This window comes from Coturnix japonica, chromosome 4 (assembly GCF_001577835.2).
Source record: "Coturnix japonica isolate 7356 chromosome 4, Coturnix japonica 2.1, whole genome shotgun sequence".
NCBI lineage: Eukaryota > Metazoa > Chordata > Aves > Galliformes > Phasianidae > Coturnix > Coturnix japonica.
In genome coordinates, this window is record NC_029519.1 from 12,105,646 (window position 1) to 12,132,770 (window position 27,125).

Genomic DNA, 27,125 nt, shown 5'->3' on the forward strand with positions numbered 1-27,125 from the left:
GCTCTGAAAAAGAATGCATGCCAATCCAAGTGACTACTTGGACTAAGACAAAGCAATCTTAAGTGCGAGTAAGTCACCAGTTAACTAAAGCACTAAAGATGGACTCACTTCCATGCTTCAGCATCATCACAAAAGCTAAAACTGTGATCAATTAGCATATTTAGAGGGGAAAAAAATGTTATCTTTTCCCCTTTTCTGTCTCTCTGTTCACTTTTGACTGTCCCATATAAACTCTATTCACCCGCTTCTAGAATAATGCCCAGAACAGACTGCCCACCTTCACCTCACATACAAATACATTCCAGTTTTAGTTCTCCAGAGGGAGAACAAGCATCACTATCCTGAAAGACAGAGAAGTTCAGCTACTGCACCAAAGATCCCAAAGCAACCTGATCACAGACAAATACAAAACTCTGCTCCAACTGTAAATCTGCACTGCAGGCATGGCATGAAGTTCACAGGACCAAGAGTAGACTGAAATATCTAAAAAACTATCTAGGTGATAAGGCAATTGCAAGAAAGCTCAGTGAATTCTTGTACCTATATTTAATACAGAAAGCTACAGCCCTTTTACAAGGATAATGAACTCGAGGCACTAGCACAGATAAAAATAACAACCTGATATGAGGCATTAACTGATAAACCCTACAGTACCATATGGGAAATTGCCAGACTATTAGCTATAGTATGAAATCTATCTCACAAACAAACCTTGCTGGAAAGAAAAAAAAAAAAAAAAAAAGGCAGAAAGAAAGACAGACAGGCAGAAAAAGTGACATCATGACTGGTGAGAAGATCATAGCCAAGAGAAATAGATGTTCAATATCACTGATGTAGGGAGCTCCCCACTGGACTCCAAATAGGGTCTATCAGGTGACTGCTACTGCTTTATAGTCCATAAACCAATCGATCAATCAATCAATCAATAAACAAAAGTATGAGGAAAGAGCCACCCTCGCTGTTCTTTAAGTCAGCCATTTGTACTCCTCAGAACATCCAGAAGTGGATAATTCTCTGAAAACATCAGCTATGGAGTCAGAAGGTATGAGAAAGACATCCCAAATGTTATTCTTCTTCTCTTCATATCCATAGTATTCTCCTCTCTTCGATCCTAAGCACACTTTCGGACACTGTGGAAATATACAGCTATAGTGAGAGCAAGAACAATGGCATACCAAAGATGCAAGTGATGTTGGAAAGCCTCAGCATAGAGAAACCTTAAACAAGCCATAGCCTTCCAGCTTGGAAAACAAGTACAATAACAACAAAGTTCTAGACAAGCTGTTACATAATGAAAAAGCTAAACAACAATGGTTATCTAAAAGCAGTCTTAACAGAAAATGTAAGGCACCAACTCAAACTGGCAGGCAGCAAGCAGGTTCATAAGCAAACAAAAGGAAGTTCTTTTTCACACAATACCTAATGATGTTGTTGAACTTATTGCCACGGGATGTCACGTCAGCCAAGAACAAAAGTGGATTTCAAAAAAACAATTAGATAATTTTGTGGAAAAAAAAAAAGGCCCATCAAGGAGTATCAAAAACAATGATACAGCTTCAGCCTCCAGCTCAGAAAGGTCCCTAAACCAGAAAGCACTAGAAACTGGGATGTCTTGCCAAAGGAAGCATCACTCTTTTCTTGTCCTGTTTTCCAAATTCTTCCCATGCACAAGTTATTAGCCATTATCAAGAGGCAGGATATGGGTCTAGACAGACTTCTGTTGCAATTCTTTTCTATTTAACCAGTAGTAACAGATACAGATATAAACATCCATGCATCCATGCTCATGGATAATTCTGTAAAACCCTGGTATAGTTGAGGTTATGTGCTTTTAAGTGTAACATAATAAATGACTTTTTTTTTTTTTAATTTGAATAGGACTGGAACTGGCTGCCTGAACCTTAATATGGTGCTTCACTAGTTATGTTCTAAAAGTCTACATTTTCCAGAGATGAGTTATGATATTATTCTCCTTTTTATTACCCAACTACTGCTTCACTGGCTTCATATTTCAGCTGTAAGACACACATCTCACTCCGGTGAGTGAGAGCTTCTCCGCTTAAAATTCTCTAGAGAAGTACTGAAGTAAATGCCTGTCAAGCCTGTTGATCATGGCCATGCTGTGCAGGTGCAGGTGCTTCAAAACACTTCAATTCAACGTATTCAATTCAACAATTCAAAATAACTTTAAGTCATACTGTAGGTCTAGGGTATAACTTGAAGCCATGGTAAGCCTTCAGCATGAGGGAGTGAAATAGCCCCTAAAGATCTTGCTCCTCACAGACTCCAGCATCCTGAACATGCTTTGCAACTGGAATGGCCCTCTTATCTTCTCCTTTACCAGCAGTGAAAACAGAAAAGGAAATGACTCACTGCAAACTCAGCAACCCTCTCTCCTTAGCAGCTATGATCCTATGAATCAGATGAGAAGCCTGCTATAAGAGATTACTTATCACCCTCTTCTTAATTGTTTCTAAAACCATGTTTTTTAAAAAATAAGTAGATGACTATGAAAGAATTTTACAAAGATACCCTTCTTCTAACTTCTGTAACTTCTACCACTAACCCTAAGAAAAAGTGTTCCAAAGAAGATCCAAACAAGAGCAACAAGGCTTGTGAAAGGCTTGGAGAATATGCCCTGGCTAAAGGACCGGGGGCTGTTCAGTCTGGGGAAGAAGAGGCTGAGGGGAGACCTTATTGCTCTCTTCAAATACCTGAAAGGTGACTGCAGTGAGAGTGGGGTTGGTCTCTTCTCACTGGTGACAGGACGAGGGGAAATGGCCTCAAGTTGTGCCAGAATAAGTTTAGGTTGGATATCAGGAAAAAATTCTTTACAGAAAGGGTTGTTAAGCACTGGAATAGGCTCCCCAGGGAGGTGGTTGAGTCACCATACCTGGATGTGTTTAAAATCCTTTTGGATGTGGTGCTCAGGGACATGATTTAGTGGTGGGTTGTTAGAGTTGGGGTAGTATGGTTAGGTCATGGTTGGACTCAAAGGTCTTTAAAGTCTTTTCCAACCTGAGCTATTCTATAATTCCATGACTCTAAATGGAAACTATTGCAATTTGCACCACTCTTCCCCAATAAAGATTCTTCCTCCTATTCAGCATCTAGTACTTGGAAAGGTATGAATGTAAATAATTCAAGTTAGGAATCAATCCCAAGCTTAGCCATATGAAGGAAAGGGATACTTTTCAAAGTGAATAAGCACCTTCAGTTTTCAAATGGATAACAGGTAAAGCTGCGTACTTGAGGATCAGTGAAGTTCCGATGTTCATTTAGACCTGCCTGTATGCGATTTGTTCCCATAAGCACTACAGAAAGCCATCTTAGAAGCAAGAATTGTCTGCTAATTAAGTTCATGTGAGTCAGAACAATTCTGCTTACCACTCGTTAATTCATGTTGGGATTGCTACAAGCAGCAGACCCATGTCTGATACTGAAATAAACAACTGCAGTGGATGGGACTTCCCCTTTTGAAAATCACATTATTCATTCAGGCACCTGATCCTAAGATCCAGGCAGGCAAGTCTAGAGCTTTATCCTTAGACCCTTACTTTAATTCTGCCACCGCATCTAAACTCACCACAAAAATACATACATACTTTTATATATTGATTGATCAATATTGATTCATTCATGTTGCCTTCCACTAGAAATCCTTTCACAAGAGAGGGCAGCAATATTTGTAACACACTTCCTAATGCAGTGTCTGCCACAGACAGGGCCTGTGCTTGGTTTAAGACCTGGAAGTGGTACTAGGAAAGATAATAATAACACTAGCCTAAGTAAAAACAACCAAAGATAAAATACAATAAACCATCCTCTACCCCTCTTAAGAAAATTTGTTTATTCACCCCCTCACAAAGGGGGCTGCCCTGTTTATCTGCCAGGAAACCTCAGACATTCCTTACATGTGCAGCACAGATGGTCGCCACACAACAAAAGGCAGAAGGGCTCCCTGCACATGCAGAGTGGACGTGTCTGGTTTCTGGGTATACAGATGCTTGGTCAGAGCTACTGCTCCAGCAGAGCTGCTGCACATTCAATATCCCAAACAAATGCAGAAAGACATCAATATCCTCCGAACATCTCTTAGTGGAAAAAGAGTCTGTCTGGGAAAGAACAAATGCACAGTGATCTCGGTTGTGAGTCTTAATGCATTAGTGTACACAGATTGTTTTGAGATCCAGAGGTGGGAGGTGCTAGGGAAGCGAGAATATTATTTATTGAAGTACAAGGCTCTGCTGTTTCTTTTTCTTCAGATATCCCTCATGTCCCATTCTTGATTTACAGTCATTGCTACTTCACTTGGTTTTTTTTAGCTATCCCAACCTTCTCATTGCCAAATGGAATTGCCTCAGACAAAGGATATACAAGGATCTAGGTTTACTGATACTGCATTTGCTTGATTATTTTCTAATTAATTCACTGCTTTGATCCCAGTCCTGCTCTATTTTTGATTTTATAGCACGATGCCAAATGCAGTTGCTCTTTGCAAATAGCAATTATGTTGCAAATAAATGTTTTTGTTTGTTTGTTTGCTTTACTACCTCGCTAAGCACACACTTCTATAGCATATACAAGGGGTGTGCAGGTTTCATTTTGGCCAGAGTATAAACATTGCTGGTTATTCTTCTGTAAATCAAAAGGCAGAACATTTCAGTAGTAGCCTTTTCAGTTATCAAGGTAGACAATACAACCTTTAACTATAGAATAAATCTGGGCCACTGCGTTAGCTAGAACATGTACATGGTGCAAATGGTTTACAAGTGTCTGTCTTCATTCAAGTAATTGCTGAGTGCATAACTGTATTCTATCTTACACAGGAGAAAACTGCTACATATGTTTCTTCTTTCAAGGGAGTTATTGTAGCTTTGAGTATCAAAATACGTACCTTGTCTCTTCAAACAATGCAGGATACAACTCTCTGCTTTTTCCTCAGCTTAGTAAAAATGTAAACAAACCAGGAAATTAAAGACAAAAAAGAAATGAGAAAACCACCTTTTCAGCATCCTGTTATGCTTAAATAGGACATGTTGTACCAGCCGGTACAACTTCTCAATAAAATATATTGAGGACACTTCAAAAGCTGACCATAATCATGGAGAGTTAAGTGAGGAATGTCAGCTTGGATGAGGGATTTCTCTGCTTTTGTTAAGCATTTGTTAAGCATGGAGGTTTGTGGGTTTTACTTTGTCTTGGATTTTACTGTAACGTAACTGAAATCGTTTACCTTGTCAGTTTCCTAAGGATTCCGCTAAGTGATGTATGGATTTAGGTTTAAGGATATTGTAACAGACCCAGAGCCTACTGAAGTCGGGGATAGAAGCCTCTGTTGAGTTTGCCCAGTCCTTTGATGAAAAAAACTGTTTTTTCCTCTCTATTCAGAATACCCCTTAGGATCTACCTCCAGACATGTTCAGAAACAAGGTGAAATCCTGGTCATTAGTCATTCCAGAGGCAAAACACACACTAACTTCAACAAAACCATGTTTTACAGAAGAGCGTATTTGATTGTATCACGATCACTCATATTACATGAATTTCATGCGTTACATTCCCAGTGTTTACAGGATTATATCCTTAGGATATATATCCTTAGGATTATATCCTTATATCCTTATTCAGAATTTGGGATTTTTGCTTCTCTCGGTTGCATCAGGCACAGTTTATTTCTCTCAGTCACTCAACCACACCTGAGTCTTCACACAGAAAATGCAGAAACAAAAACACAAGCTTTGCTGTGGGGTGCTTGAATGCTGCAGCCAGTGTCATGCAACCATACATGACAAATAACCAACACACTTCTGCAGATTTTACTACCTCGGGAACAGGCTGTGTTTTAAAAACACCCATGGCTTTAGGCTTCATGTGTCAAGTTCTGCATCAAATACACCCCTTTTATAGCCACAGCTCTGACAGGTATAAACGCTCCCACCTCCAATTAAAAAACCAGATCCCTCACCCTCTGCAGATGCACGTGTGGATATTCCATGTGGTAATATCACAATTTCCTTCAGGTCTTCACAACAGAGAACTTCCCAGACCTGTGGGAAAAGGGGACTGTATGTCATGGCCACTGCTCTGGGGCAGGTGTGGGGAGGACAGACCCTCTAAGGGGGAAGAGTTCCCTTGAAGTGAGACCCGTGAGGGGACAGAGTGCTGAGGGGAACAGCATCTCTTCTGATGAAGACCTGATGCGGAGGAGGCTGCGGACAGAGGCTCTCTGACGTGCTGCGGACAGTCTCGCTGAGGTGTGAGTAGCTCTGGCTGCTTTGAAGAGCCACCGAGGCTGCGGCACGGGGGGACCCAAGCAGCAGAGCTGGTGTGCTCGCGGGTTCTGTGTGGAAACTGCCTGTGATTCCGGCCCATCGCGGGGCACCGTGGAACCAAGGCCGAGTGCCGAGCAGCAGCGCCGCCTGGCGGGCAGGGCGGAGCGGGTCTGAGGCGGGGGGCTGAGGCGCGGGGCTGAGGCGCGGGGCTGAGGCGCGGCCCCCGGGCTCGGTGCTGTCCCTCCCCTGTCGGCCCACACGTCTCTCGTGCCTGACTCCGTCTGTCTGCGGCGGCAGCTGCTGCCACGGATACGGTGTCGGAGGTCCGTGGAGGGCGCGGAAACACCTGTTTCCAACATGAGGAAGGTGGGGAGCGGGCCCGCTGCCGTCCTGGGGAGCGCTCGGCCCGGCCCCTCAGCGCCCGGCCGCTTGTAAAACCCGCCCGTAAAACCCGAGGGATCGCTTTTCAGTTAGATCGCTTTTCAGTTCGTACGCTGAGAAACGCTCCCCGAGCCCCACGGTATCTCCACGGTGCCCTTACAGCGGGGTGGGGGGCACGGCCGGGCCCGGGGGGGGGGTCAGCAGGGGACGGAGCGGGGCGGCCGGGGGGAGCCGCTCCACAGCGCCGGGTGCTGTCCCAAACGCTGCGCCTCTCTGCGATGTGGAGCTGGGAAGGTTTTTCCTGCCCTTTTATTTTATTTTTTTCTTTTTTTTAATAACAATAAAAGAGGGAGTGAAGCTTGAAAAAAAAAAAAAAAAAAGCCAACCACAAATGGATTGAGAAGAAAAAAAAAAAAAAAAGAAAACCACAGCCCATAGCCAAAGGGGATGCCAGTGAGGTGTGGCTTGCATTTAAATATCCAATATGTCAATGTAAGGGGAGTGTGTACGTATATAAGTGCGGTTTACATCGCAGCGCGGGACACATCCAGCGATGGGAGTAGCGGGCAGCGCTGTGCAGGGCCGGGGCCGGCAGCGCGGGGCCGGGCGGCAGCAGCCCGCGCCCTGAGGGGCCGCTCGGCGCTCGGAGGCCGCTCCGCGGGGCCGGCCCTGGCCGCGGCCCCATGGCCGAGGTGGGCGGCTTCCTGGGCTCTCTGGACCCCGACCTGCACGGCTTCCCCCCGGCGCTGGGCGGGCTGCCCCTCGCCGACTCTCCCGGTTTCCTCAACGAGCGCCTGGGGCAGATCGAGGGGCGGCTGCAGCGGGGCTCCCCCACCGACTTCGCGCACCTCAAGGGCATCCTGCGGAGACGGCAGCTCTACTGCCGCACCGGCTTCCACCTGGAGATCTTCCCCAACGGCACGGTGCACGGCACCCGGCAGGACCACAGCCGCTTCGGTAAGGGCGCGGTGCGGCGGCAGGTGCCGGCCCGGCAGGTGCCCGAGGTGGGGGATCGAGCCTCCCGATGCAGAGCTCGTTCCCTGGCGATAAGGGCGCTGTTATCTGCCGTCCTCCCGGCTCTCAGCCCTTCCGCAGGTGCACGGAAACGTGTCCTAAGAAAGAGGGGGGAAAAAAGCCGGAGGGGGGACGTGGGGTGTGCAGCCGAGCTCTGGCTGTGCCGCTGGAGGTAACAGCAAAAGAAAGGAGGGAGCACGTTGGGAAATGCAGTTCCTGGCTTTTTCTTTCTTTCTTTCACCTTTGTTTTGGCCACCGCAGGTATCTATGAGCTAATATGATTTCCTTGCATGAATCTCACTAGAAGCGTCTCCCCCAAAGCAGGCAGGGATGGGCTGGCTGGATTGGTGTCAGAGCTCGGTTCTGGGAAGCTGTTGGAAAGGAGAGGGGAAGTCGAAGGGGGATAAATGCTTAGGGGACTTCCAAAAGGAGAAGATGGAACGACAGGCAAAGCACTGTGGATTTACCTTGCTGTCTGGGATAAAGCTGGAAGACTTGAGAGCCCGTATCGGTGTCACACAAGAGTAGGGATCTTTAATGAGAGCATATGTAATCTTCCAAAAATGCATCCCAAGCCACAAGCGAAGGAGTACAGTAAGTTTGAGCACAGCTAAGAAAAATTCCCGCTATTTCAGCATCTAGTGCAGGTGTCTGGGTAAGCTATCAACGAGTCCCACGCCGGTGATCTCAGCTTTGTTGTCAACAGGTTGCAAGAAGCGTTTGGGAGACTTGTTAAAGTTTTCAAGCCATTTAACTCCTTGCTGAAGGGAATTCTTTTTCGACCTTAATTGTTTGCACCCGGTCCTTTCTGATTCTTCAGGAACGCTGCTGCTGATGCTGCAGTTGTTGTTAGGTTAAGGCAGGTTTTTGGAACAATTGGGAAAGCTTATCTGCCAACTGTGCTTTTCCATAAACACCAGGTGTGTGCGTAGCGTGTCCCTGCCTAAATCAACAAGAAAGTCATAACCTGCAGGTCAGAGTAAGGTACTAATAGGCTCATGGGGCAAGTGTTCTTTAATTACCCCCGAAAGACACATATCCTTAACCTTTTAAAAGAAACTGAAAGCAAACCCACGGCATCTGTTTGCTTTTTAGTTTAATCTGCCACGTAGCCTTTATATCAGTTCTTTTTACCTATCTTTCTACAGTAAACTGTTTCAGATGGCGCTGCTTCTCTCAGTTCCATTTCTTTAAAAGCTGAATGCATTTCCAAACAAACTTTGGGGAAAAAAAATGCATTAAACGGGCTAAAAGTTTTCATGAATTTTGCGCACTTCAGCTTAAGTCACACAGTGTGTTCAATAAATCGAAACGCTGGCATTCCCTAAGTGTTTTAGCAGTCAGCATCCAGCTACGTAAACTAGACCAGACTTCAGATATAAAATATTATAGTTTTCTGCTTCAGGGTTTTCCCAAAGGCAGTGTAAAATAAATAGTTATTTGTTGTAATTGCATGACAAAGCCCCAAAGGATTAGACTGGAATCCTCCTGTTCAGATAAAGTTGGACTGAACCTCGCTTCAGCAGAGACTCAAAGCAATAACGTATTGGCACACAGTATTCACCATCTGCGTTCAGTAGCCATGAATATTTAAATTCCAATGTTACTGGTATGGTTCATATTAGGATGTCATGTATCGATGCATTCCTAAATTTTGCATGCAGCAGTCAGAAAGCAGTAACTTATTGCAGAAATAGGCAGCCTGTACGATTCTGGGGGACTACAGAACTATAGGCTGAGAGGTTTTCAGTTTAAAGGTGCCTGAAATCTAGGGGCACCTGGGGAAATAGAAATCCAGTACGATGGTTTGCTGGATCTAGCACACGTGGCTGGAAGCTGCTCCCCGCTCACATCAGTGTATTATTCATCCATGCTTGCTCCACAGATGGCTCCTCGGGATGCCACCACAAAGGCACGTATCCAGCTGCAGATGGGACGTAGGTGGAAACTGGACTTTGTATCCCCATCTCTAAGTGCTGGAAAGCATTCAGGAAAAAAGGCAGACAGTATCTGCACCCTCCCATGCACAGTCAGCCCTCAAGTTACCAGACTTACAGAGAAATCTTCCAGAAAGGAAAAGAATGAGCCAAAGCCTCGATGGTACAGAATAGAGTATGAAGCAAGGGTGAAGGGAGAGTCATTTGTACCACAGATTTCAAGGCATACGCTCATGGGACGCTGGAAAAGTTGCAGCAGCATCTACCCGCAGAGCTTGAGCAATCACAGTAACCTCTCATCTGTTGATTGGAGCTTTCTGAAGTCACACCTGTCTTCTGGAATGTGACATTTTATACTTGTATATACAGTACATACAAGAATGTGTATATACAGATTCATACAAGAACAACAGCATGCAGCTTATTTTTCCTAGAAGAAGCTTAGTGCAGGGTGAAGCCCTCCAGGACCGCTGGAAGAAAGCTCTTTTAGACTAAATGAGCGCCCAAATGAGTTCTCTGAACTGGCAGCTCCATCTAAGCCATTCCAGAATAAAAATGGAAGCATCTTAAAAATCATGTCTGTTCTTACTGTGTCTGCTAGTGACCTTCCTGCATAAAGAAATAAAGGATGGTCAAAGGCTGGAGAGGGTTTGGACTGACATTGAGAAGAACCCTGAGAAGAAAAGTGAGATAAGTTTCCCAGGGAAATCTCTACCAGCAGCAAACACTCATTTTCTGCCTTGTGTCTGTTTCACACCAGCTTTCAACAGGTGACTCCAAGGGTGCTACTCTTCACTGCAAGTAAATGGAAATGGTCTTGGGTTTGTACTGGAGCCTGATAAAGGGAGGAAAGCAAAGCTCTTCTTGGGTACAAGTCTGGTAGTGAACCTGTAACAGAGTCTCTTAGAGAAGCCAGTGAAACCTCCAGAGAAGGTTTTGCAATAGATTTTGACATTCAAACTCTGGTGCACCTGTTACTGAACAGTTGTTGAGTTTTTTTAGCCAAAGCTTTGAGTTTGTAGACATTAATACAACATCTGAGGTTGTTTCTGTAGCCCCACTCATCAATATAGTTGTGTGTGAAGAGACAGGTGCAAGGAGCTGAATTGTTCTTTGAGGGATAGTTTATAGTAATGCGAGAGCGCATGGGTCTGGCTGCAGCAGAGCTCAGGAGATTACAGGGTGCTTTGGTGTTAAATGAATCCAGTTGGAGTCTTAATCAAATCTCTCCAAATATCATCTAGAGAGACTCAAAGAACAAACAGAATGAATAATGGAAGCATGAAAAATGAGGCGAGTCACTGGGGAAGGGAAAAAGAGAAGGGGAGAAAGAAGTTTTAAAAAGGGAGGTCTACCATGAAAACACACTGCTACAACTTGAGAGAAAAGTCTCCATCTGGCCCCAGTGGCTGCTCCAGATCATGTGTAATAAGCTGTGATTTTGTCTAGTAATTGGAGTGAGTTAAGGACAGGGTGCGGATCTGCCCACATTTTTTCAGCCTTCACTCTGTCTCCTGACTTTGGTGGGTTTAGGTTACGTTCTTACTGCTATTTCATCATAGTTATCATCATTGTACATCTTTCCGTGCCACTCGGAGATGAGAAAAAGGGAGTATTACAAGTGATGTAGTCAGAAGGGATCATCACAGACCCACCTTGAAGAAGTTGTTTCCAAAAAAGGAGAGAGTCAGCTCTCCAGAAAGTCAATGATTCTGGATCCTGCTGGAGAACCCTGAAGAAAATGGAGGACATTTGTAAAGACTATGCTTGCTTCCTTCTTCAGAGGATCAAAAAGGCAATGCATTGATCACCACAAGCCCAAAGAAGGACAGGTGATCCTGCTCTGAGTGCGGCTGAGCAAGCATTTCAGCTGGGAAAATTTCTGCACCGTCCTAAAAAAGCGTTTTCTGTTTGTTTCCCTGCTTGTTTCAAGGAATTCCAGTTCTGAAGTCCATATTTTGTCTCCACTGTGCAGCACCTTCTGGCTCCAGGGAGTTCTGAATTGGACGTGCAAGCTGTAGAGTATGCAAGGCAAAAGGAGGACAGAAGGCCTGACGTGAGGCAGAAAGAGGAATTCCTGCCCCTAGCACGGCTGCCAGAATCTGCCTGACAATCTGCACTGAGCAAAGGTGTCCATCACCACGTATCTGCCCTATATTTAGGTGGTGACACGGTTACCCTCTGAAAGTCACCACATCCACACCTGACCAAGCAGAAGATACATTTCCAGAGCTGAGAGCTGACTGCCGCTGAAGTCAGCCGGCTCAGGTGGCCGTGTGTCATGCGGTGATTTTAGTCCAAGGCATACATTTAAGAGGATCAGGAGGTAACCTGATCGGAGCAGTAAGGGGCAATTGCTCAGGACTGGACATTTTGGGAGCTATATTAAGACACCTGGAGCCGAGCTAAAGGTTAGAGCAACTTTGTCCTCTTCAATAGAGGAGACATCTTTCCTATTCATTAGACATACCTGGGATGGTGATAATCCTCTGCTGCTACCTAAGCACTGAACCTCTAGACCAGCAGCACGCGATACATTCCGAGTCAAACACAGTCCATCTACAGCACCTCTAGAACGTTTGTCTGTGAAGTCTGAATAGAGCAGACATGGGACTGGGGCAGGATCACAGGGCAGGAGGGCATTTCTGGCCAAAACGATGCCTGGGAAGAAGAACAGCAGCTCCCCAGCACTGATAGCCATGAGGAAGGTGCACTTTAACCTGTGTGTATCTGAAGTTTGGCTTTATCCAGGACGTCTGTATACATGTGGAGATAGCAACTACCTCACTGGAGCTGCAGGAACAGGGAAGCCCTCACAGACACCTCTTTAGTGCCTTTTCCCTTATTACTATCGTAATGATTACTTGAAAGTGTGTGGGACTGTCTTCTCATACCAGAAGCCCAATGGGGACGAAGGTCACTTTGCTTTTGGTGGAGAAACCCAGTGTGGTGATAGGCTTCAAAAACTGCTAATTGAGCGAGCACAAATGTCTGTATTTGTCTTTTCTGTGTGTGACAAAAACAACAGCTGAGCAGTTCTTTTCTCATGAGGAAAGGTAATTCTTCTTGGACAAACCAAGTTCACGATGCTGGGTAGAAATGGATTAAAAACTTACATGGCTGCATGCATACAGGAGTACAGATTTAAGATCTGTGCAGTTATAAATAAAGAAAGCAGGGTCTGTAAGAAGCTCTATAGCTGGAAAAGCTGTTTCGTGTTTGTCACTTGGGCCTGGTGTCAGCTTTATCACCTGTGTGATTTGCTTTGCCTTTCTGTTGCAGGGATTCTGGAGTTCATCAGCCTGGCGGTGGGGCTGGTTAGTATCCGTGGGGTGGATTCGGGACTCTACCTCGGCATGAATGAGAGAGGGGAGCTGTATGGGTCGGTAAGTTTAAGATCTTGTAGTGATTGCAACTCTATGTAAGAGATGCAGCAATATGGGCTGCGAGGCTTCACTGGTGTCACAAGCTATTCCTGTCACAGGCCTCTGAAGCCCTTGTGATGCCACACGCTTCCATCTCACCCACTGCTTTTACTGTGTAAATGACAGCTGTGATGTATGGGGTGACAGAGAGGGGAACACATGCTGTGATGGCCTGTGTCAGGGTGCAGCCCCTGAAGCACTGTGCACAGGAACCATTTGTGGCAGTGCCTGGAATGCTGTGGGGTTTGTTGTGGTTCTGCCTTTCAAAAACAGAACAGAAATGGTCAATTAAAGGTGGGGGGTTGGAAATTTTGCATAAAACTGGGTGCTAATGGTGTGGTTTCATGATTAGCATCAGCTTTATTGTCCACATGATAGGGATCTGCGTGTATCTGCAGATCTGACGTTTATATTACAGCTCTCTAATGGAAGCTGAAAGTGTGGTCTCAGTGCTGTTTTTGTTATAACAATCTGTACAACCCCTTCTGGGAGTTTGGGGAGTTTCTCACAACTATCTGGAAGTGCCCTTTTCAGACCTGAGCTTTCTGTGTTTAGCCAAAAGCCACATGTAAACTTCTTGCTAGGTTCTCTCAGCACAAGCTCCGTGATACGTATAAAATCCTCCCTAGCATCACCTATAGGATATCCTGCCTCAGCACTGCTGTAGGATACACAAAGCAGAAACACCCTGTTTCCAACCCAGGCTCAGGTTTAGAGGGAAAGTTTGTCATTTTCTCCCTTGATTTGGGATGTGCCTTAGAGCTGTGGTTCCCTGCTCTCAAGGCAAGCAGCTCATACTGCAATAGAACCAGCAGAAATACACTTTGCTGCTTTTCTGCCCAATGTTATGGAGCTTGTAATGCCCTTTATCCACTCTAAGCTAGCCCCAAAAAGAGCGCATCTGTTGGCACTCTGATGGGTGAAACAGCTGCATGCAAAGCAAGCACTGTGCAAAGGTGGGCCAGGGCTGCAGAAAAGGGTAGATCACAGCAAATTGGGAGTGAAATAAAATAGCCCAGTTTTAAAGCAAAGTGGAAGGCACACACTTCCTCTAACCAAGTCCAATTGACCTCATAGTGCAGAAATTGAAATGTGTGTACTGTGCATATAGAGAAGCCTTCACATAAACTCTGCATAGAGAACAGTAACAATGAGCCATGAGTTACTGTCATCTTTTCTTATCCCATTCCCATCTATTGAGACTGCAGCATGGAGTCCTCTGCTCTTTTTGAGATACAGATGCTGAATCAAAGACCAGCATGGATCGTTAACCCTTCTTTCTCCACTTCACTACTTTAGTAGCATCTACCCTAAATAAAACTTAAGTGCAAGACTGATAAAAAGCCACCAGGATTCCATAAATCAGCCCAGATATTTTAAACCACACTTCAGAAACAACCACACAGCAGCACCACTGTTCAGGTGTGCTGTCACACCATGAGGCTGTTCAGCAGCTCCTGGAATTGTGGCTTTTACTCATGCCTGCTGAAAATGAGGGCACAAACTTGCTTATATCCTTTGCTTTCAAGCCCTGCAGCTCTGATCATGAATCAACAAACAGAGTTAATTAAATTCTAGGGCCTGTCTTAATGCTATGTCACAGAAATAACAAAAATACAATTTTATAGCACTGGAATCCTGGAAACAGAATTGGCCTAAAGATGCAATGATGGGAGCTCTGTCATTGCATCTTGTGCATGAAACACACCAGGCAGCAGCATTAGAATGACAAGGCAGCAGCTTCCTGTGTGTGCTGAGTAGGTGCCATCCTGGGAGATGGGGGTAAGCCACATTCACTGATAGGTCTGGGAAGAGAAACCTGCAGTTCCCCAGGTCTCAGGTGATGAGAGCTGTGGCGTTGGCTCTTGGAGGACTCACACGTTACCCCAGGGTTGAGTTAATTGGCAGCAAAACATTCAAAACAGGTTCTGAGTGCAGGTGAGCTCCTGTATCTTATTACAAAACATCTACTGCAGGCAATAACATTTACTTAGCACTTAGTACAGCACAGATAAGACACATTCCCTACCCAAATAGTTTACTGTGTGGGTACAGTGTTTGTAATATTACAACATCCTACGTCTGCAGACTGCCTTTCATCTGGAAGCCTCCAGAGCCCCTCCTGGGCCATCCCCGTAGGGGACACCAGGTCCTCAGTGGAGCACAGCGCCAGAGCTGGCAGGGGGAGATGGAGGGAGCGAGAGGAGCCCACATGGTGTCTGTGTGATGGGCACAGCCTGAAAGCTGTCATGTGCTGCTGTTCCCTGGGTGAGGGTCAGAGCGGCTGCAGCTGTGCAACACCAGCAGCATCCATCCACCAAGCCCAGCATGGGATGCCTCAGCCACGCGCTGGCCCTGTGCCGCTGCTGGCACGCGCTCGTCGCATCACCTATCGCCGCCGTAAATCTTCCCAGGTTAGGCATCCAGACCTCCCCGAGTCTTGTTATGGCCTCACATCACAGCTATCTGCTGCTTCAGAAGATGAAAGGCCTGAGGAATGCTTTCATTCACGTTACAGTGTATATTATTATGTGCCTTGAACTTTCAAAGAGGCACTCACTGCTGTTCAAACTGTTCCAACGCGGCGCTCGCTGCTCCTGCCGGGAGCTGCCCCTTGCACGGAGCACACTTGCTGTGTGCATGTGGCTGCAGCCCTGCGTGGGCACCCCGTGCACAGCACACAGACACCAGCACCACCACTGGTCCCACAGCAGTCTCCACATTCACACCTCAATGGCAGACCCCTGGCTGCCGGGCTCAGAGTTTTGCAGCAGCCTTATGTTGTTTCTAACAGCAAACCTTTGCAAAATGCACACCCACCTTCTCCTTCCTCCACCTCCTTTGAATCCAGGCACGTGCCAGTTTCCAGCTCTCACCCACAGGGATGATCACAGTCTCCATCCTCAGGGCAGACAGCAGCAGTTTGCTAAGAAAAAAAAAAAAACCAACATAGAATAACAAAGTGGAGGAAATAGCAAGATTTCCTTATTTCTTTTTCTTTTGACACGTATCTTTCTCTTCTCCCACCTCTGCCCCAATGCAGAAGAAGCTCACGAGGGAGTGTGTTTTCCGAGAGCAGTTTGAAGAGAACTGGTACAACACGTACGCCTCAACACTCTACAAGCACCCGGACTCGGAGAGGCATTACTACGTGGCTCTGAACAAGGACGGCTCCCCCCGCGAGGGGTACAGGACTAAGAGACATCAGAAATTCACTCACTTTTTACCAAGGCCCGTGGACCCTGCCAAAATACCTGCAATGTACAGAGACCTCTTCCACTACAGGTGATGTTTCCTGCGGCTGCCCCGTCAATGTACATACTTGGGCTCCCAAGCTTTTTCCCAGAGCACTCTATTAATAGTCATTCCATCATTCCTGTAAATGTAGATGACATAGGAAAGCACTTACGTTGAATCCAGACACTGCTGTTCCTCCTTGTTTCAAGCGTATATCGAACCTGGGTTATTTATGGGGGTGGGGGTAGGGGAAGGGAGGGAACCCTACATATAATCTTTCATTTTCGTTCACTTTCTTTACTTGGTGGCTGTAAGAGAAGCCAAATAGTCAGTGTTATGGTTGCTTAAAAGAACAAGCAGGCAAGGAAACTTGTTAATGATGGGGGGTGGGAAAAAAAGGAACAACTAGAATTGAAGAGAAGGAAGGAGAACAAAAGACCACAGAACTGCTCCAGACGCTTCTGATGAGCTCGGGATGGTTTCTGGCTAAGAAGCAGCCTTTCAGATGGCACCCTGCTGCAGCGGCCCAGCGGTTTGCTACAGGGATGATGCTATGTGGACTGGTCCTGGCGTTGGGGGTTTTTCCTGCTGTTGGGGTGGGAATGGGGCGAGGAACATTATTCAGATGTAAGCATGGATACTGTGCATAGGGACAAAACTATTTATAAAATGTATATGATATTTATTTTATATATTTATTTATTTCAAAATAATTTTATTTTTAATGAAAGATGATATGACCGGATTTTCATCAGGAAGAATAAGGTCCTACTGAAACAGGAAAAAAAAAATAATGAGTTTTAAGAGCTTATTGGCAATAAAATTGTCTTTATATTGTAGATTTCTTGCTAGCCCTTTTTTTTTGGCACCCTGTAATGATGAACCCAGTATTTTCTGATCGATACAACACCTTCTATAATAAGGCTTTGGATGGTAGAGATAAATGTTATGAACATGTACAAGGGCAACATCAAATGTATAGCTGGAATCGACCTGAAAAGCGTGAGCCCATTGACGTGAGCGGCTGGACATCCAACATACGCTAGAACTGCAGATCCAGTCCTCCGCCCTGTGGCAGCAGGGACAAAAGAGGCGCTCAGGCCAAGCACCAGCACAGCCCTGGAGCACACATGTGGGACTGCCCAGGAGCACTGCACTGAAAGGAACCTCGCTGGCACAGGCAGCGCCCTCACGTCCTCGCTGGGGTTGTCCTTACCACAGCTGCACTTCTCCCAGTTAAAGTTTCTCAGCCTCTACTTTACAAAGCCGTTTGGGTGCAACTTCAGCCTCTTCAGCTTTACTCCCTGAATCTCCAGAAGGAACAATCCAGCTTCTTCATGCCCCACGTGCTGCTAAGTGAGGTGGCTGCTTTGGGGCCCGCTGCTCCCAACCACCTTCTGTCCTCTCTGCCACCTCCCATGTCCCCGCTGCAGCATTTGCTACCCAACGTCACAGCCGGGGCCGCAGCTGTCACAGACAACAGTCTGCAGATCGCAATGAAAAGATTAAAGGAGCTTTACCTTGAATGATCTAGACACGGAGGAATTTAATCCCGTCTTTGAAATAAAAAATGTTTATTTACCTTTTTCCTCTGAGTCATTGCTGAAACATCTAATCCACAGCAGCCATGTCAGGAGCACCAGCCTTCATGGAAAGTGTCCTAAAATGTACTTTTGACCTTAGCAAAGGGAAAACTCAGCTCTCCAGCTTCACTCTGCTGCCTTTCCGCCGCCAACCTGGCAGCACTGTCTGCGTCCCGCTGGTGCTCACAGCTGTCTGGGGAGGCAAATCCCAGAGGGGCCACTGCAGGAAGGGGTCATTGACCCTCATTGCTGGTCCTTGAACGTCAGGATCCAGGATCGGACTTGGAAGGAGGCTCCTGCTGCTAAGGGACATGTGGGCACAAGAGCGATGGCACAGAACTCCTGTTCAGGATCTGGGTTCAAAAAGCAGCATTTGTAAACAGCAAAATGTGCAGAAAATTCACCGAGCACCACTTTGTAGAGGTTGGTACCATTTCTCATGCGGGACATTCTTTAAAGGGGAAATTCAGCATTGTTTAATCCCACTGTAATGGTAACTTCCAGCAGGAATTTACTGAGTTAGGTTCTGGTTCAGCAAAATACTTAAACGTATGAGTAATGTGACTGAACTGGGACCTTAGCGGCAGCGGAATCGATGACCACAGACTTTGCCTGTGCTCTGAGTTGCAGTGGGTACGGCCAGCGATGCACAGCATGCACAGTACTTCTCTTCCCCTTTGTGTGTGCATGCAGACACACTCACCCCTTGTGCGCTGAGGAAGAGCTGACCACCATCACCTTCAGCCATTGCACACAGCCGCCTGTCCTGCCAGCACCCAACCCTGCGGTTTGGGGCCACCCAGTGCCTCTGCAGGAGAGAAGCAGAGGGGACCTGCCTCCCCTATAATGGAGAGCCCAAAGCCCTGCAAGAAGTTGAGAAAGTCTGTGCTGAAAGGCGAGGAAGGTGCCCTGCTGGCTGCGTGCTGCCTCACTGAGCAGGAAGAGGTGTGCAATGGCTGCCAGCAGCAGCCAAGCCATTTCTGAAAGGACATCTGGCAACAGCACACCCCCAAAGGAGAAGGGACAGAGCTCTTGTCGGTAGCGAGGCACAGACACCTGCATCCCTCGGGCAGTGCTGGTGGGAGAAGCCTGGAACCTGATCTGAAGGGCGACGTGCTCTCCCCCATCCCAGCAGCTGGAGCTGACTCCCAGACTTGAGGGTTTGTTGAAGTATTGTCCATCTGGAAGGCAGGAGCAGTCTGCAGTGCCTGTCCATCAGTCCAGAGCGCTTCACGTACACAAAGGCACTGTGAGGAAATAAAGCCAGGTTACTGAGCGCTCCCCATGAGCCCCAGGACACAGAGCACACTAAGGGTAGTAAATGCGTTACCTGCTATCTCTGTGCCATTTATCTGCTCGTAGATGTGGGTCAATCACTCCTCCGCTGCTTGCCAAGACCTGGCTGGAAAAGCACTGGGTCAGAAGACACACAGTGGTGACGTGTGCTGGAAATAACTCACTACTTCCAGGGCAAACACACAGCACAGGTTGCTGCACTTCTCCAATTGCTGCCAGCATGGGGGACAGCCATCCATCCCATAGAGCCCTCCCAAGGGCAGGGCAGCACATGGGGATGGAGGGCAGTGCAGCTTCCTGTGGGAAACACTCTGCAATTGAGGATGTACAGACACAGGCCCCGATCCTGGTGTTAAGGTAAAGGCACAAACATCTGCAGTCAGGTGGGGAAAGCAAACAGCACCAGTCAGCACAACAGCTGCAATCCGTGTGTCACCAGCAGCCAAAATGCTGCCCTGCTTGGGAATGAGAACATAAAGTCATAGAGCAGGACTTAAACCAAGCACGCTGCACAAGACTTTGTATTCCTCTCCAAGCAAGGAACTGCTCTGGAGCTGGGAACTCTCACAAAGCACGTAGTTCTGTACCTGTGCTGGGTACTTCGCTGGAAAAGACCTGTGAGACCAGATCCACTGAGGCATCCTGTGCTCTTTCTATCCATAGTTCACTGTTACCAGTGTCACATACCCAAGTGCTGCTGATGATGCTGAGGCACAGGAAGCACAGACTTCTTTCTGTGCTGCTTCCAGTGGGTGTCAGCAAGGATCCACAAACACACACGTTTGTGCAGTTCCAATATACAAACAGGCACTGCACTGCAGTTAAGCTCTGAGTGAAGCCCAGGTACCACACACATTTCACACTCAGCATCTCCAGCAGCTACCAATCACATGCAACACCACTGAATACAGATCCGGAGGGGCATCTGCAGGTTGGGCTTTGATGCACTGAGCAAAATGGGGACATCCTTTCCTCCTTCCCTCCCTCCTTCTCTCCCCCTGCGCTCCCCCCCAGCCCATCTCACCCTGCCCTGAGCCCCTCTGCCCTTCTCCAGTGCAGTGTCCCCATTTTCAGCCTCAGCTCTTTGCCAAAACCCTCCCACACCCTTTCTGCTGTTGCAGGCGGGCAGGTGAGATTCAATAGCTAAGAAAGTTAACTATGAAATACAATTAAGGGCTGAAAGACCGAAGTTCCTCATTCAAACTAGACAAAGCAGAACTTCCCCTTGCTCTTACTGGTTTGCCACTGCTGGGTGCCACCTCGCTGCTCATAGTTTCTAACAGACCAGCTGCAGAGGGCTCTGCTGATGCACACGAGCTGCAAACCTGTCCCCACAGCTGCCCTACATATAAATTAACCTCCACGTGCCATAGCAGGAACCTCACTGCGGCAAAACACGAGAGCTTGACTCGCAGCACAGCACCAGCCTGCAATGCTCAACTGCTGAGTTCCTGGGCCACGTCCCTGCGGAGACGATGTGGAACTGCAAAGGTAGCACAAGGCACATAGGTGTATTTTGGTCACTTTATTAAATGAGATATTAAATAGTTTAAGATTCAACTACTAAACAGCACTTTGAATGGTGAAAACACAGATACTTGATTCATACTTGAATGCTTCTTGTCCTTTAAAAACACATCTCCAGTCCTTATATATATTACAAAACAGCCTTATAGGAAGAGGTGACAACTTTTCTATAGTACTTAAGATATTTAATACAGAACTGAAAAGCCATCTAATAGAAACAAAGGCAAGTCTTCACAGCTGTATGATTTCAGCAGCCAAAGCTGGTTGATGGACTGAAACATTACTATACAACTGGGACAAAACATGTACAATATCACAATACTAAGCAAAAACGCTTTACATCCAAAGGAATAAACAGGTTACAAAATGTGGAGAATTTAGCAGGCAAAATTGTATTACAAGCAACATTTTTATTCGCCGTCTTCAGCCATCTCATCTAGTTAAAACATCTAAAACAAATATAAAAATGAGCTTCTTGTTATCCTACCGATGTACTTCTGTCTTTAGATATCTGTTAAAGCTGGATGTTATACTCAAAGCACGTCGTTATGCAGCTAGAATGTCACGTGAGAAACATGTATGCAAAGTGGTCCAAGTTTTATTTCAGCGCCTATCTGAGCTTTCTTCTTATGCATTAATCTTCTGTTTTGTCCAGAATGAAAAAAATGTGCCGTCAAATGTTGCCTAAAACTTCCACATTTCAGTCTTTTGAGTTACTGTAAAACTCCGTTGAACATTCCCAGGTTTGGTAGAAGATACTTCTCTTATTCAAGATGCTCAGGAGCATCAGCGAGAGTTGCCCAGAGTACATTTGCCTTCAAATGTTTGTCTCAAAGACTCACATTCTCGTATCTCCTCATGTGAATACGCCTCTTTTTGCTCCCTTCCCCCCAGGTTAAACCTAATGTATAGCTGACAAAGCTCCAGAACACAGGAGAGGTTCATTTGTGGCATCTCGTAACACAGAGTCCACAATGGCATCGTCAGCCTTTGCAACAGATCAGAGAAACTGTCCAGTCACAAAGCAAGTTTTGATCACAACATGAAATATCACATAAGATTTGCATGTTTAGATGCAAGAAAACACCCATCTGTCCACCCAGGTCAATCAAGTTCCAGAAGCCAAACCAGTTTCAGTTCATGCCAGCAAGTCAGAAGAGTCCCGCAACACCTACAGCAGATGCTCCCATCCGTCCTCCAGAGTTCTCTATCGGCTCCCCATACTCAATACACTGTTGCCCCAAATGCTTCCTTCCTTTCCTTTACTCCCAGATGACAAACACTTGTTCTCTCGGGGGAAGAGCCAACCAAGTCATATTCAAAAACAGAGCCCAGTTTGGGTTTAGTCAGATCTCCATGAGCACAAAAACTGCAGCTAAAGAGACTGTGAATGATGTCTAATAAACCAGGAGCTCATCTGCGGGCTGTGTAAAAACAAATAAAAAACCTGAGCTCTCTGTGTACTAAGGGATGTCTTCACACAAAAGGGAGAGGAGAGCATAACCAAAACTCTGGTCTAGTGGAGGAAAAGTTACTCCTCCACCCTGGTACGTTGGGAAGCCATGAGAGACCCTTCCAGTAACAAATCAGCAATGGTTGTGCCATTTAAAAGTCGATAATGTAGCAGGGTTTGACACTGCCCACCATCACTATCCACCCCCCAAAATACCAGCAATTTTGTTTTCTTGGCCGGTCTCCCACTGTCGGCAATGGGAAGAGCGAGCAGCACCAGCATGAAGGAGTGAACAGAAATGTGCTTAGCGCTGGACTCCGCAGAGAGCGAAGGAAACACATCTCCAGACCACCAGCTGCTATTCCATCACGTACAACTGAAAATACAAAATGGCAGAAGACTGAGGAAGAACACACTTCTTCCCCAAGTCGTTATTTAAGGCTGTATACACAGTTCCTACATAACTGTGTGACTTACAAGTTTCAGAGCAGTAGTACTTAAGAATATTGCACTCGTTTCTGTGTCAGAGTGTTTTCAGTTTCTATGCTTCAGCCAGCATAGATGGTACAGTATTGAGTCCAGACCTCAGTCAAAAGGAAACTGAATGATTTCTGTTCCAATATTCCCACTAACTTCAAGAAACGGGTAAGCAGAAAAGTATTCCATAATTTGAGGAATCAACTCTAATCAAGAACTCAGCTGCGCACAACTCACATATGGTAATACTGAAACGTACAGACCTGCAGTCCTTCCTAAGCTTCTCAAATCTGATGATAGCTTCACAGCTACTGAAAGCAAGCATAGGAGTTTAGACAGGAAACCTGTGGAGATACTACTCTTACGGGAGAACTTGTTTTCATTGAAAACAACTCGGTATCTCCTGTACTCAACACATGTAAGAAGATTCTAGGCAACATCACTGACAACAAGGGAAAACAGCATGTCCTACTTAAACAAAGCTGAAGCACTAATATGGAACATGGCATTTAAGGGGACCGACCAATCTTTTTTTTTGTTACTGTTTTCTTTTTTTACAGTTGAGTTCTGTTAAGCCATTGATTCCTAAAAAAATAAAAGTTCTTTCTCTGACTTTAACAATCCTTTAGGCTTCTAGTGCAAAATCACATCGATTTCCCTTGGGAAGGCCCTGCATTTTTGCCTCTCATTGGGGGTGGTGCTCGCTGTAAAGGCGGCGGCTGCATACCACCAGACACTGACTGATACATTCCTCTTATATCTATCTGTTGGTAGTTGGAAGGATTCATGATTAGATTTGGAGGCTTTGGCATCATGAGATGACTCATTGCTGTCTGCTGGTAAGACATGTGCTGTTGTTGCTGCTGATTGTACTGCTGCTGTAGTCTTCTGTTCATAAGTATCCTCTGAACACAACTGATCAACTGTGAAGGGAAAGCAGAGCTGTTAGAAGTGCACGACCCGTCTCAATGCTGCAAGTATCAAATTCGGAGTTAAAATCAATTTGTTCAGGATAGCACGGTTGAATGAAAAAGCACTATTGCTATCACCATCACTAATGTGATGGTATTCACCAGCTGATCGCTGCAGAAACCATTTAGTAACACCGTTTAGGGCTAAGTTCTCTTCATGATTTGCCTATTGTATTTCATGCCACATTTGGGTAAGTTCCTACTTGCACTAATGACTCCCCAGTACAAATTACAGCTTTTTGGGGCAGGTGTTCTTTATCAGCCCCTTGGAAGTCCTGCATGTGGATCATCGCTGCACATTTGCCTAAGATAAACTCTTCCAATTGACATCAACTAGGCAACTTTCAGATTCTGCAAAACCTACGCTAAAAAATGTTACCGATACTTTCTGTGAGTCAACCTTAGCTCTGGGAATTTCGATTTCTCTTGAAGCTTCACTACTTTCAGGCAATCTATTTCAACAGAAGAATCTGGTGAGGATTGTTTTGAAATGATCTGCTCATGGAGTCTCCCTCGATGAGGCTGAGTAACCCAGTCCAGCACACTGCACAAGTCAACAATTCCCAGTGTTAGATCACACACACCATCACACAATGCCAGCAAATACCTGACTCGTGGAAACACATCATCTGTGAGCAAGTATTTATGTATCTAAACACAGACTTCTACTCTGTACACACACATGCAAAGTTCACATTCAATGCCTCAGTTCAAACAGTCGATCAAATAATTATTAGATATTTTACCATCTGTTGTTTAGTAAGGACGTCGTTATAGATGGCTTCTCGTCGCTTAACATCAAGCTCTTGGCTTGCCTGTCTATTTAGGGCCAGGGCCTGCACTTGGCTCTCTGTAAGCGTTACATTCTCTTTCCACTGAAAAGGAAAAAGATGGTCTCAGCGTTAGTCATTTTGACAGGAGCGTAATGGTGACTGAGGTCCTGCATGATGGTCAGAGCTGCATCAGAACTTAAAGCACAGCCCAGTTCCCAGAAAATGCAGAATTATCCTTCCCCAGAGTTAGAACTAAGAGTTAGCAGCTCTAGAAACTACCAGTTGCAGTAACACGTCTCTAGATTACCAGAAACAAGTGAGAAAGGCGTGAATCCAAGACAGATATCAAAGGACAAGGAACAGGAAATGCTTCTTAGTGCTGTACAATTATTACACTTGTTGTAGAAAGCTGAGATTTTCAGTGCAAAGCCAATAATAACAGTTGAGTGTTAGCCTTGTGAGGCTCTGTGATATCCAGATGCCATGAAGGGTTACCGCACACTGCAGCGATACAGGTTAGCACAAACTGGAAATCACTGTCATTAGTAACACAACAATACAGCTGAAGCATCACATACAACAGTCATTTCTTTACACGATAACATTCTACTCCACACCTTCTCATCTCCCAGTCTAGACGCACAATGTCTGTTGTACTCACTATAGTTGAAATGATGTCCTCAAGGGGCTGAATTCTTGCTGCAGTTACGCTGTTGGTTGCTTCCACCACCTTCTCTCTTCCTTGATTAATGAGGTCCTGAGAAAACATCAGTAAATTAACTATAAGGAAAGCATTTATTTGTCATCTTGTTTATGTTTTCCCCATCCCTGTGTGTGTACCTAGACTTCAATTACATTTTTCTTCTCATCTGCACAAGCCAGTGGGTGAGTAACAAATAGCTGCTAACATTCACACAAATGCAGTTCAGTACACAGTAACTGAACTACGTACATCAATCCAGCAACTTGTACAGGACACTGTATTTATATGAAAAAAATATTCTGGTACCCAAATGTTTTCAGACCATCACAAGAGTGATGCTTTTCTTCATGGGCAAATCTTCTGCAGTACTGAGCTGGATGATGTTGCAGTCTCAACTCATTCTGTGAGCTCAAAATGCCATGACATATTTTAGCACAATACTGGCTCGTACTGCCTATTATTATTAAACTACAGCAAAAAAGGTAATTAATAAATATAGGAGACAATTATATAATAGAAGGATATTTAAGAATGACCTTCACCACCCGTGTGCAACAGAATAACACATGCATTCTTACAGCAACGCAGATGTTACGTTACTTGGATCACTGCTCACCTCCAGCTGCTGATTGCTCATTGCTGACAGAGTGCCCAAATTGAAAGGAATATACGGTGTTTGAGAGTTGAAATTAGTGGGAAGCACGTTGGTCCCTGTTGGCATGTTGAAGCGCATGGTCAAGCCCTAAAACACAAAATGTACTTCTGTTTGTCCAAGCAACTGGAATATATCCCATTCTTCTGTCATTACACATGAATCAGCACACACAGGTAAGTCACCCCATCACACTGAAGAGCTCTTACAAAACCCAAGTCAAAAAGACACGATACCATCATCATCAGTATCATCAGGTAAGAAGATCTGAACTAAGCCTGACTTAGTTCATTTCAATTATTATCATTTTTGTACACTAAACTCCAGTTATATCACGTTATCAAACTGCTTTTACCATACAGTCTTAAACTGTTACAGTTAAACACACACACACACACACACACTCCCTGGTGCTCTTGCCAATTCATTCTTTTCTTTATCCTACCACTCCCTGAAGTATCCAGTAAACAAGACATAGGGAATAAGGGGGGGGGGGGAAGGCAAACCCTTTGTTGCAGATGCATGTATGTTTATGGGCTTTTGGCAAGCAGTTCTGAAATCATAAACCTTTAATGGCGCTACAAATATTCCTTAAATTGCAGGAGTGAGATATTACACACGGCTCCAACTGATCCTTATCATGAAATTAAAAAATGGATGTAAAGGGAAAAGTAATTTTTAAAGGAAAGCAGTAAAGAAGATAGACACAAAGATAATTTTACCTTCTTTTCTGCTTCATATTCTGCCCAGGCCGCCTTTCTTTCCTCTTCAGTGAGCTCCTCTTCCTCCTTATGGTCCAGGAGTGAATCGTGCTCGTGATACCCTACTATATACTCCTTATTGATCTGAAGCAATTCTGCCAGGATTGTATCCTGTTCAAATGAAGAGATGATAAAACACAAAGTCATTCAGCAGCTCCACTGTGTTTACTTCTGCTGCACACCCCACTGCTTCGACCCGATTTTCACTAACAGCAGCTCTAAGCTCATCAGAGAAACAAAATTTAAAAGGAATTTAGAAGCACAACTTTACTCCGAGGGAGGGTAATGGATTAACAATCTGCTGCAGAGATGACAGTCAAATCACTTAATGAACCACAGGAATGTACTCAGATTCCACAACAATAAATGCAGTTGAAGAAACCAAAAGGAATGGAATGTGCTAAATGATTTTCCTTTGCTCAGGCTGGGTACCTGAGACGGCCTACCAACCACCTGCATCCACAGGCCATAAAGAGCACCTCCGCTGGCTGAGAAACGCTAAGCAGCACTTGGGCCCACCAGCTGCCAGCCAGCGCTGTGCAGAGAAGGCTGCTTTCTTAAAGCTGTCATGATGTACATTCAGACAAATGGTCCCTCATCCACTGAGAGGTCACATTGCTGCTCTGAACTGGGTTTCTTCAGCAGGCGGCCATTTCACTT

General features: G+C 45.5%; 2 protein-coding genes across 5 annotated transcripts in view; one reads left to right on the forward strand and one right to left on the reverse strand.

Moving 5' to 3' along the window:
* The first annotated feature begins 7,048 nt into the window (after positions 1-7,048).
* On the forward strand, positions 7,049-17,108 carry FGF16 (fibroblast growth factor 16). The gene is made up of 3 exons (XM_015860699.2): positions 7,049-7,613; positions 12,890-12,993; positions 16,076-17,108. The coding sequence occupies exons 1-3, from the start codon at positions 7,340-7,342 to the stop codon at positions 16,319-16,321; spliced, it is 624 nt and encodes a 207-aa protein (XP_015716185.1). The 5' UTR covers positions 7,049-7,339; the 3' UTR covers positions 16,322-17,108.
* Positions 17,109-20,654: 3,546 nt separating this feature from the next.
* Positions 20,655-27,125, reverse strand: part of ATRX (ATRX chromatin remodeler) — a 67,238-nt gene continuing 60,767 nt past the window's right edge. For all 4 annotated transcript variants that reach the window (XM_015860440.2, XM_015860437.2, XM_015860438.1 and 1 more), the window contains 5 exons: positions 26,427-26,576; positions 25,669-25,794; positions 25,011-25,106; positions 24,323-24,451; positions 20,655-23,528 (listed from right to left, as the gene is read on the reverse strand). In XM_015860440.2, coding sequence (XP_015715926.1) covers positions 23,250-23,528; positions 24,323-24,451; positions 25,011-25,106; positions 25,669-25,794; positions 26,427-26,576 — 780 coding nt within the window. In that variant the 3' untranslated portion in view covers positions 20,655-23,249. The remainder of the gene's footprint in view (positions 23,529-24,322; positions 24,452-25,010; positions 25,107-25,668; positions 25,795-26,426; positions 26,577-27,125) is intronic.

Coding starts and splice junctions, on each gene's coding strand:
- FGF16 (XM_015860699.2), top strand. CDS start 7,340: ATGGCCGAGGTGGGCGGCTTCCTGGGCTCTCTGGACCCCGACCTGCAC. Junction 7,614..12,889: donor GCAGGACCACAGCCGCTTCG/GTAAGGGCGCGG, acceptor TTTCTGTTGCAG/GGATTCTGGAGTTCATCAGC. Junction 12,994..16,075: donor GAGGGGAGCTGTATGGGTCG/GTAAGTTTAAGA, acceptor GCCCCAATGCAG/AAGAAGCTCACGAGGGAGTG.